Source organism: Cariama cristata, unplaced genomic scaffold (genome assembly GCF_000690535.1).
Source record: "Cariama cristata isolate BGI_N322 unplaced genomic scaffold, ASM69053v1 scaffold24823, whole genome shotgun sequence".
NCBI lineage: Eukaryota > Metazoa > Chordata > Aves > Cariamiformes > Cariamidae > Cariama > Cariama cristata.
In genome coordinates this window covers 10,149-21,199 of record NW_009608157.1, presented here as the reverse complement: position 1 = coordinate 21,199, position 11,051 = coordinate 10,149, and the positions used below count along the sequence as shown (strand labels likewise).

The window sequence follows — 11,051 nt, the reverse complement described above, 5'->3', positions numbered from 1 at the left end:
GCTCGCGCCGGACCATATCCAGGCCGGATCCCAGCGCTGTGTAAGGGAAGGGAGATGCTGGTCTCGGGGGAGGGAGAAGCACCGGGCTTTGCCTTGCAAAGCTGCAGCTCAGGAGGCAAGCTGGGGGTCTCAGGGAGTTTGTGTGGGCAGGAAGGGGGGTGTCAGCCCCAGTACGGCGGGCGGGGGTCGCAGTCTGCCTCGTCTCAGGGTCTTTGTGCTCTGACTGTTCTTGCTCTGCTTGTAGTTTGGGAAACTTGGGATGGTGATTTTCCTGCGGGAGCAACTTCCTGCTAAAGAAAATTCCTTGAGCGGTGTGACGGTGTGAACCGCTAAAAAGTGTTTTCCTCCCTGGGCCGGCACTGGAAGTTGCTCTCGGTAGGGAGACCTCCTCATCAGCGGTGCCTGGAGCCCAACCTTATCTTACCCTGTGCTCCCAAACCTGGATCTCCGTCCCTGCCGCATCAGGGGGCTGGGACAGAGCGAGATCTGGAGAGGGGAGACGAGGCAGCCGTTGCGATGTCTCCGCTGGGGCTGAGGATGCTCCTGGCAGCCCCCAGCCCCTCCCTGGAGCAGCCCAGTGCCAGCGCTGTGTCCGGGGACCGTCTGACCTGGGACTTGTTCCTGGCGGTTACTGAAAGAGAGAGAGAAAACTGGGACAGGACCATGCAGTGTTTCTGACTGTTCTCTGGCTCTTCTCGTTTTAGGGGAGTTCCATGGTTTGGTGATCTTGGGGGGGTTTCTTGATGCCCTCATCTTGAGCAGGGAGTGCCTCTCCCCATCCCCCATGCGGCACCCCTTGGTGTCAGCCCCAGTTCGGGCTAAATCCGCTCGCCCGGATTAAGCGGTGCAACTGCTTGGGGATTTAAGGGATGACGTGGGGGAAGCTAGATCGGGCTGACCTCTGGAGAATGAGCCTCCAGAGTGGGTCGGAGCCCCTTTTCCAGCATAGGGGCAGGGAGGATGAAGGCTTTGGCATCTCTGTGATACGAGTTTTGGCTTCAGGGCAGTGTGGCATCACCTGGCGGAGATGTTTGTGGTGCAGAGCTGCCCATCCTGAAGGCACGGGGTGCCTGAGGAATCAGGCAGGTAAAAAGCCTTTTGGTGCGATGCTAAGGGATGTTATTTTGGTGCTTCTTGTTGGCAGAGTCTCCCTTCCCTTCCAAACACATCCTTTGACCTGAGCTTCTCCTAAAAAAGCCTCTTAACCTCGGTGTGTCCATCCTCTCCCTGCAACGGTCGGGCTTTCGGGCCGTGCAGACAGCTCGTTTACTTTGCAAATGCCGGCTGCGGGGATCTAGAAGCTGGTTCCCAGCCTGCTCCGAACCGCACTGCACTGGTGACTTGTGTTCGGTTTTTCTGCAGCTCCACTTATGTGCTTGAGGGAGCATCCCCTGTGCCTCTGGCCGGGATTCAGCCCGGCTCCATGGCATCAGGACAGTGTTTTGGTTGCGCCCCCGAGACTGCGGGGACACAGGGGCTTTACGTGGCTTCGACTCTCAGGCCATTTGGGCATGGCTGTTGGTGTGCAGCACCCCTGTCCTGGCTCTCCCTGAGCCTGTAGGGGATCATTTAGGTGGGTTTCCCTTCGGATGAGCCCTTTGGAGTGGGAGCAAGGTGTGTCTAGGGAAGATCAGGGCGTGAAAGGGCCCCCCTCTGTATGTAGGAAGCAGTTTGGTTGGCTCTGCCGCACTGCCACGGCATCATCCCTGCGGGCACTGGGATGTGCTCCAGCTCTGCGCTTGTCCTGCCCGCTGGCGCTCATCCTGCCCGCTGCTGTCCTGACTGTCCCCCACCTGCTCTGGCATCGCCCCCTGCCCATTGAACCAAGCTCTTTTCCCTTGAATTACTTCCTTTCCATAGGTCCGGTGGCCGTTTGCTGGCTCTGCCATGCCGCTGGAGCCCGTGGATCGCTGCTCCAGCATCAGTCCCCTGGGATTGCGCTTCGCTTTGGCTCTCGGTGCCAGAAGCGCTGCGGCACAGCAATCTCCGGTTGCGGTTTGCCGAGGGCGGAAGCGTCACCTTTCTGGCCTGCTGGACGATAACCTTCCCTCTGCGGCACTGGGAGCGTGTTTACTTTACCTGTCATGGCCGATAAGCGCCTCTGATAAAACTCGTGATAGTAAATAACAGGCTTTAACAAGGGAGAAGCGATTAGAGGGAGGTGGAGCCCTCAGCAAAGGCTCTGCCCTGGGAAGTTGGTGTTTTGCTGACCCGGAGGAGCAGACCCTGGCCTTTGCTGGCCAAAATCTCCATCGCCCCAGGGAGTTTCATAGACCTGTGATTTTTCCCATCCGAACTTCCGTCTCTGGAGGGAGAGAGGCTCTGCGTTGGAGGGTGTTGTCTGAGGCGGCAGGGAGGGAGCCGCCACCGCTCCTTGGCCACTCAATTGCGAGCGCTGGGGAATTCCTCGCAAGAATTGCCCTTTTTTTCTCTGTGTGACTTGAGAAATCGCAGAACTATTCTTGCTGTCCTTGAACAGCAGGGATACTAACGGCTCTGTGCAGACTGGGATTGAAGGGAATGGATTTACAGCTCCAAAATGTATCTCTACCCTCTTTGCCTTCCCCTCAGTTGCTGACAGGCTTCTCTTTGCAGTGCCAAGCCGATGCACGAGAAAGCAGCTCCCCTGAAGAGCCCCGAGCCCATGCACAGCCGTGAGAAACTGGAGGCATCCCACAAGGAGAAGAGTTTGGATTCCCTTGATGGCAGGTGAGGGGCAGTGTCCTGGGGTCTGTGGTGGAGTCCTTGCTCTTTTTCCCTCCTGTTGCGACCTCCGGCAGCATCTTCGCTGCCTCCAAGCCCCCGAATGCAACCCACCAGCTAGGGGTGGGCACAGGGGTCCTCTCTTTGTTTTCCTCCTCAAATATTGGGCCTATAAAAGCAGGGAGGGGAGAGAGGTTTGGGGAAAGGGACTGGTATTCGCGCTGCTGAGGTTGTTGGGAGGATTTCACTGTCTCTGTGGCTTCTCCCTTCATTTGCCTGCGTGATGGATGTGGACGGATGCCCCTGTGCACGGTCAGAGCCGAATCCGTCCTTCTGCCCGGGCACATTCCCAAATTCCCATTTGTGCTTTCCCTGGGGAATCCTTGACCCAGCTGAAGCTGCCCCTCGCCAGCTCCTAACTTGCCCCAGGCTGCTGCTGGGGGCAGCTCTGTGCTCCTTCCCCTGGTGCTGGGGTGTGTTTTGGGGACGGGCACTCCAGTGCTGGTGCCTCCACTGGCTCGCCATCAGCCTGATGCCAGACAGAGATCAGCCTTCTCCTGCAGCTGTTATTTAACCTCAGCAACACCCGATGCTATGATAAATCACCAAGACATCCAAAATGTGGCTTCCCAGGGGCTCTCTTCGGTCCTCTATGTCTTGCCATGTCTCTTCTTGCAGCACGTGTGTTCTAGGGAGTGGGTGAGAGACCCGGGGCTCTTTACTTACCTGATTGTTGTTGTTATTTTTCCTTTCAGCCTCCACCTGAATGAAGCTCTGAAGGATGAAGACCTCAAGAAATGCCACCGGGAAGTGGTAAGTCTTTGGCTTTGTGAGCAAATGGGCTGGTTCGTTGTAGCCTGACCCTGGCCGTTTGCCACAGAGGAGCCTGCCTGGGGTCTCAAATGTGGGCTGTGGGAGCTGGAGGTGAAGCCGCAGCAGGTGTAGGGCAGAGGCTCCTGCCTGTGTTTTCAGGGGAACTGATGACGGTTTCGTGTGGCCTGTGATCTGCCTTGCAAACACTTTCAGGATTTTCCATCCAGAGCAAAGGAGAAAGCGGAAATCTTGACTGCAATCAGCTTGGTTCTTGTCTATTTGAACCTTTTTGGTTGTTCAAATCGTACCTGAGGTAGAGCTTTTCGGTCCGTCTACAAACAAGGGATGCTCTGGAAGAGGAAGGAGCAGAGGGAGGAGGTATTTTGCCTTTCCCCATGAAGAAGATGGAGGAGAAAAAGATTTTGCCAATTATTCAGAGACATCTGGGAGGATTTTGGGTTTGGCAATGAGTTTGTGCTGGAACCATGGCGTGTTGGTGCCGGCTTAGAGGTGACGCCACAGTCCCCCCCCATGTCCCTCTTTGTCCCCCTGCAACACTCCCACCGGCACCCCCACCATCCTGGCGGCTCTCCGGGGGGTGTCTAAGCTGACCCCAGGTGATGCTGAGTCTTGATCCTCTTATGGCCCAGCTCATCTGGTGACAAGGTGCGCAGAGCAAAGGTGACCTTGTCACCGCGGGCAGGAGGGCTCGGCCTGCAAACCAGCCTTGCTGCCCCAGGGCCCTTCAAGCTGTGCCGGAGATACCTCTCCCCATCCTGGCAAAGCATCTCGTCCCTTGGATTTCGGGGGGCAGACATGACTGCCGCGAGGACAGCTGCATCCCCGGGGAGTGCCCTGAGGTGTGGGATGCTGCCTTCTCCAGGACAGGGGCCACAAATCTGCCTGTGCTGCCTTACTATTTGAGTGGATTTAATGCAAAGCATTGAACTGCTTTGGAGCCTTTAACTTATGTACAGAATTATTTAAAGGCGAACCTGCCGAGCCTCCCGCCGCGGCTGCCGGCAGGCTTTGAAGAGACACTGGGAATATAAATAGCTGGATGGCGCGGCGCGATGGGTGCAAAGCAAGTGTTGTCACCGTGCCCCGAATAAGGGAAGAGCTCGAAGAGGAGGAGGAGAGAAACCACTGGGCAAAATAAATTGCCTGCGGATGAGCCCGGGAGAAAACCGGCTCCTCGCAGAGGCTCAGCAGCCTCCTTAGATATTAGGGGAAATGTTTATTTGGCAGGATGGCACAGCGTTTGCTGGGTGCTAAATCATCAGACCCTCTTCTAGCCCTTCGGGCCCGCCATCCCCAGCCCGGTGGGACACCGCTGCGCCGGTCCCGGGTGCGGGGAGAGGGAGATTTTTTTGCAGGAGGGTGTTTTTTTGGGTCTCCTTATCGGCAAGGTCACCAGATAACTTTGCTCTGCTTCATTTTCAGGCTGCTAGCAAGTACAACTCTCAGTACCACAAGCTGTTCAAGGACATCCCGACGGAGGAGAGCGTGCTGAAAGGTGGGTGGCACAGCGAGGGACGGGCATGGGGGTGGCAGAATCCAGCACGCAATCTGCCATGCCCCTCTCCCTGCCTTGCAGTTTGCTCCTGCGCGCTCCAGAGAGACATCCTCATCCAGGGAAGGCTTTACATCTCCCCCAACTGGCTCTGCTTCTACGCAAACCTTTTTGGGAAGGACATCAAGGTAACGTGGGGGCCAGCTCACCCTGGTCCCTTAGGGCTTGTAGCCCAGGCTATGCTGCAGCTTGTCTTCTCCTGCACCCAAATACCACCAAAATCGCCATCAAAAGCCTCCAATGCGAAGGGGAGTGCAGCTGTGCCTCCCTCTCCGATCACCTGCGGCATCTGCCTGGGGAAACCAAATATTGGTTTGGTTTAAAATTCCCTGATGCAAAACCTCCTACAAACCGCAACAGAGTTTGAAGGAAGATCAAAGGTTTCGGAGGGAGGGATGATTTGAATCTCTCTTGGCTTTTCTTCTTGATTTACAATCTGATGTTTCCCTGTTAGTCTTGTGGCTGACGGGGATCTTGGGGAGAGATGACTTCCTTTAAAACCGGGCTGAAGAACTGAATTATTTATATCAGCCACTTTAAACAAATATCTGATGGAAATACGGGGTTTCAACAAAGTTATCCTGCCATACATTATATCCTGACTTAATTTTAACCCTTCCCAGGCTTGTGGAGGGGCTCTTGTGCTGGGTCTTAGGGAGATTCACTGCACAATGCTTTCCTGTGTCCTCACTGTTTTGATCGAGTAGAAACCACCTCCGAGCCGAGATTAACGCGGGGGAGGATACCGTGACCTTTAATAAAACCCAAGCTATCTCTGGGAAATGCCAAACCCCCGCGTCCTCGCTCTGCTTGGGTCATAATTACGATGCGTGTTGAGTCTCCGCCTTGCGAAAGAAACTCCCCAAGCTCACGCCGTGCCCATCCCTGCCCATCCCTGTATCTTTTCACCCTGCAGGTTGTGATCCCAGTGGTCTCCGTGCAGCTGATAAAAAAGCACAAGACGGCTCGGCTGCTGCCCAACGGCTTGGCCATCACCACCAATGCCAGCAGAAAGGTAACGCCAACGCTTCGAGCGTCGGTACCTGGCCTCGCCGCAGCCAGGGGATGCTCTGGTCCGAGTTGGCTGTGATTTGAGAGCAGGGAACAAAGAGATTCCCATCCTCAGCTGAAAGTGCAGGCTGGTTGGGAAACGAGCGCTGCTGTCCGTGCTGGCAGCCATCCAGGGCAAACACCACGGCTTTGCTTTTGTTTCTGAATTTCACTTTGTTTCTGGGCGAAGCAAAGCCCAAGTGAAACTCAGCCAAACCTGACAAATCCCTGCCAGGCTCAAATAAAACCTTTAAACTCCTTAAACGCAAGCAGGGGAAGGCTTTGGGCTGGCATTCAACCCAAGCTGCTGGAAAACTTGGTTAAGGGACTGAATTTCCAGCTTTTAAATCATGTTGGGTGTTGTCGGTCACAATGAGCTGACATAGTCCTGCTCCATGCGTCCCAAGTTCTCACCTGCCCAGTTGCTGCTGGCAGCAGCGTGTGTTGCCCATTCCCTGCCATTGAGGGGCTTGCTCCCGTGGGATTTTAGCAGGGGGTGGCACAAGGCAGGATTTGAGTCTTCAAAGCGATCCGGTTGCAAGGCTGCTCTGCACATCGCATGGGCTCTGCATCGGGCAAGGTAAGCACTGCCCTGTGTCCCCTTGTGCCGATCCATGGGGATGTTTTCCATCCCTCCTGGCCCCGTTTGCTGCCGCATCCCTCAGGGCTGAGCACGGGACGCCCCACGGGAAGAGCAGCTGAGCGAAACTGGCCCCGAAAAAATCTGGTCCAGGTTTTAGCAGGCTGCAAAAATAACAGCAGGGAAAGTCCACAGGGAGATGCCTGTGGGGGGACGCGGCTCCCGAAGGAGGGGAGATTCAAGGGCAGGACGTCTCTGCCTGTCCCCTGCCTGCAGAGAACCGGACGCGGGATGAGGGGGAATCTCTCCCGGCAGCTTCTCTGTTTCTCTTGTAGTACATCTTCGTGTCCCTCATCTCCCGCGACAGCGTCTATGATGTCCTGAGAAGAGTCTGCACACACCTACAGGTACTCTCCACCCCGTATCCAATGTTGTTTCGTTGGCCACGGAGCTCTGTGCTCGCCCCTTGGGCTGCATTTGGGGAGCAGAGCTCTTCACCACTGCCTCCAAGGCTTCCGACCGCTCCCAAAGCCCTCCCTGGTGCCCTGCTGCCTCTTCCCAGCATCCTTGCTCTGCAGCAAGGGACGGGAAGAGGGGCAGGAGCCATGCCCCAGGTACGTCCTGTGCCCGTCAGCAGCCGCTGGCCTTTTCTGGGTCACGCATGATGGAGGCAGAGCCTGGAGTTTCTGCTGTCTCCCAGGGCGTGTATACGAATTATTTATAATCTGGTAGTAATACTAGTTCTGCCACTCTGCATATCGGTGCCTTTTCCCCAGATCTAAAGTTTTAAGGAGAGGAAAAATGGTAGAAAGGAGAAGGGGGGAAAAAAAAAAGCTAGTAAGAACTCTAAGGGGGGAAGACATCCATCAGCCCTCAAGCTGGAGACGAGGATTGTGGGGACCTCCTCTTCTCCCTGCCTTTGGAACATGTGGGAAGTGGTGCTGGACCCCTTCCCTATCCAAAAGGGTGTCCCCCGGCTGTGCTGGGGCAGCGATTTGGGTGATTCAGCCCCGTTGCTGAACTGGGGAATTTATTCTTTGAAATGTGCTGGGGTCTGCCCAGATATTCCCTTTTTTTTTTCCCTGATGGTTTATCTTCTCCTCTGGGAGCCAAGGCTGGTGCAGGAGCCCTTGGCTCAGCCATGGCACTGTAGGGGTTTTGGTGATGGGAAGCAGCAATGCGGTGCCCCGTCCTCTGCTGGATGCTCTTCTTCATCTCCAAAATCCCCATGCTTGCAAGTTTTAAGCAGTTGCTCTTCATAGACTTGCCAGAAAAGTCAAAATTCAGTTTTCTGGCTCAGGTTGAAGCAGGGAGAGGTGGCACCATAACGCCCGTTTCTTTCTCCCTTCCAGGTTTCAAGTAAGAAGAGCTTGAGTTTGAAGGAGCTGACGGAGGAGCCTGATGCCGTGTCGCTGGTGAGGCTCAGGGCAGCTCTGGGAGAGGGAAGGACCCCCATGAACTTGTGCTGTGGGCAGGAGAGTGTCTGCCCAGCCCCCTTGGGGGGTTTAATGCCTTCTGGGCACACTGAGGTTCAACCAGCAGCCACTTGCAGGGCGCAGAGTCGATCCTCTCCCCTTGCTGCCAACAAAGGTTGCGTGAGGATGTGGCCGTCGCCTTCATAGCTCGTCCTCTGGGATCCTCATACCCTGACTTGGCAGAAATGGACGGGTCAAGAGGATGATTTGGACAGCCTGTGGCTGAGTGCAAGCCGATGACTCGGCCAGTTGGTCTCGGGGGTCCACTTATAGATGGAAAAACTTCAGGGTGATGTGGAAAATGCTCCCACTCCTGCTGGCTGCTGCTGTTCGCAGCCGTGAACATGGATAACAGGCTGGAAATGTGGTTGAGTTATCCAAAAACACATGGGATGAGTGGGATGGCTCATAGCCAGGAGGCTGGAGAGGGAAAACGCTGCTTCGTGCGTGGACCAAGGGAGCCCGACGGGCCATGTCCTGCCGCCTTTGGAGCACAGCAGGGCTTGGCTCTGCCTGTGGTGGCTGCGTTCCTGGCCGGCACGATGTGTCTTCTCCATGAAATGTGGATGGCCCGTCCCTGTCTCTGCTCCATCACAAAGCCGTTGGTGCTGTGGCCGTGCTGGGCTGTATGGGGACATGGAGCAGGGTGTCCTCCATGGGTTGGTGGCCCTGTGCATCAGGCTGGGTGCAGGAGGTGACAACTGGGTTGGCCCTTGTGGGTCACCTGCATGCAGGACAAAGAGGTGACAGGTGGGATGTCCCCCATGGTCTGGTGGCATCCCAGGGGTTGAGGGCACTTGCAAGGGCTGAATTGGGAGCGATCCAGGCTGGCAGCGTCTCCCGGTACTTCCGAGGGATGTAGCCCTGCAGCAGCTCCAGCCCTGGGGACTCTGGCGAGGGAACCCCTCTCCATGCTGGCTACCACTCCTTTCGATTCGGTGCCTTTCCGGGGCGTGTTGGGGCCGGGATGTTGAGACACAGAGCAGGCGAGGGGCTCTCAGAGGATAGCAAGTGACCATGCTGAGCTTCAAGGGGTGAAGGAGGCCACAATTGGTATTTGGGGCAGGCGTGGGGTGTGTGGGCAGGTCCTACCTATGGCAGTAGGAACCTGTGTCGCCACGGGACCATCCTGGAGGAGCAGCTCCTCCTTAGGACGATGTTTGGGATGTGCTGGTGCTGGATGGAGATGCTATAAGGTTCAAGTCCGAATCTGGACCCGCCGTATCCTCGGCACTGCTGGTTTCATGGGAGAAACCACTGCCAGGAGCACAGCTCACCTGGGGCTGTTCCTGCAGGAGGTGATCGTCCCGGAGGGCAAGTGGAGGAAGGTGTCCCCTGCCTCGCTGTCACTGTCGCTGCCAGATGCCGACTACCAGTGCATCCACCGGACCTCTGTCAGCAGCCTGAGTGCCAAGGAGAGCTCCTTCACCTCCGAGGAGCCCCTGGTTTCAGGTGAGGGCTGCGTCTGACCCGGGGACATTAGTTTGTGCCCTGCCCCGCACACGGTGCTGGACGTAAACCTCCATAAATACGTGTTCATCCATCCTCTGCTCTCGTGGAGGGGATTTCTGCCTTGCAGATGAGCAAGGTTGAGGCTGGGAGTCGGTGATGGGGTCCTGGGGATGGGATGGGGTCAGAGCCCTCAGCGTGTGCCTGTAACACCATGCAGGCAGCATTAGCCCACGAGGGAGGAAGACTTGATGCTTGAAGGCTCCCGGTTGCCGGAGGAGCATGAGCCCAGTGTCTCCGTGCCACTTACTCTGGGCTTGCATTTCAGAAAGTGCAATAAACACCGAGGAGGAGCTGGAGGTGGAGCAGAGCTGTGTGGCGGAGCTGAGACCCTCTGACTACCAGCTCCTGAAGATCTTCATTGTGCTGTAAGTGTGCCGAGGGCGGCCGTGGCATGGGGAGGACCAGGATATGCCGGGAATGTCTGTTTCAGCCACCAGTCACTGAGCGCTTGTGCTTGTTCATCTGCTCCCAGCATCTGCCTCCTGGTCGTATCCTCCTCATACCTGGCGTTTCGTATCTTCCGACTGGAGCAGCAGCTCTGCTCCTTGAACCGGGACTACCTCTCCCGTGGGCACAGGAGGTGAGAGACCCTCGGGGACACTTTGGGGCAGGTGGGTCACACTGCAAGCGGAGGAGCCGAGGGATGTGGTGCAAAGAGCACCAGCTCTGCTCTGTGACATGTCTCAGGGATGCTCTGTCCCTTAACCTGTGCCTGCTGTTGGGAGGGCCAATGGCAGACCCCAAAGTGCCGTCCCCATGCAGTAGATGATCCCATCAGCTGCTGGTTTGCGCGACTGAGGAAAGCTCTGCTGTCACTGAGACTTTAAGCTCTTGGGAAGAGGTTTCCTTGCGGGTTTGGGGCTGGTTCCCTGGCTGTAGGAAGGACCAGGGAATCTCGGTGGAGCTGGGCTGTGCCCTGGAGCTAACGTGACTGTGGGCATCAGTAAGGGACCGACAGGAGTGGGTTCCCTTGGGTTGGGGACACCGGCAGAGGGGCGGGGGGGTGGTGTCTCATGGGGCCTGGGTACGGTGTCTCTGCAGCTGCTCGCCCGTCTTACCCCACTCTCTGCTTGCAGGTGACCGTTACCCCCAGCGCTGGCTGAGGACAGACGCTGAGACAGTGGCACCCTGTGTATGGATCCCGTGCTGTGTCCTCCTGGCCGTGGCTGGTGCACGCGGACCCTTGTAAAACGGGACCAAGTATCTTCTCTCTTCCTACTGGCACCCGCTCCCGGCGGGACTGCCTGGCCAGCTCGTGGCCACTGGTGCCAACTCCCTGTCCCACTGGAAATCTGCTTTCTCTCCGAGACGCTGCTGCGCCGTAGCACTGGACAATGGCTCGGGG

The 11,051-nt window shown here is 56.7% G+C and overlaps 1 protein-coding gene across 1 annotated transcript; it reads left to right on the top strand.

Annotated features, from left to right (window-relative positions):
• The first annotated feature begins 2,605 nt into the window (after nt 1-2,605).
• GRAMD2 (GRAM domain containing 2) lies at nt 2,606-10,290 on the top strand. The gene is made up of 10 exons (XM_009697030.1): nt 2,606-2,709; nt 3,459-3,516; nt 4,960-5,032; nt 5,114-5,217; nt 6,006-6,104; nt 7,055-7,126; nt 8,072-8,134; nt 9,490-9,646; nt 9,972-10,071; nt 10,179-10,290. Exons 1-10 carry the CDS (start codon nt 2,606-2,608, stop codon nt 10,288-10,290), a joined length of 942 nt encoding a protein of 313 aa, XP_009695332.1.
• Nucleotides 10,291-11,051: the final 761 nt, after the last annotated feature.

Coding starts and splice junctions, on each gene's coding strand:
- GRAMD2 (XM_009697030.1), top strand. CDS start 2,606: ATGCACGAGAAAGCAGCTCCCCTGAAGAGCCCCGAGCCCATGCACAGC. Junction 2,710..3,458: donor TTGGATTCCCTTGATGGCAG/GTGAGGGGCAGT, acceptor TTTTCCTTTCAG/CCTCCACCTGAATGAAGCTC. Junction 8,135..9,489: donor AGCCTGATGCCGTGTCGCTG/GTGAGGCTCAGG, acceptor CTGTTCCTGCAG/GAGGTGATCGTCCCGGAGGG.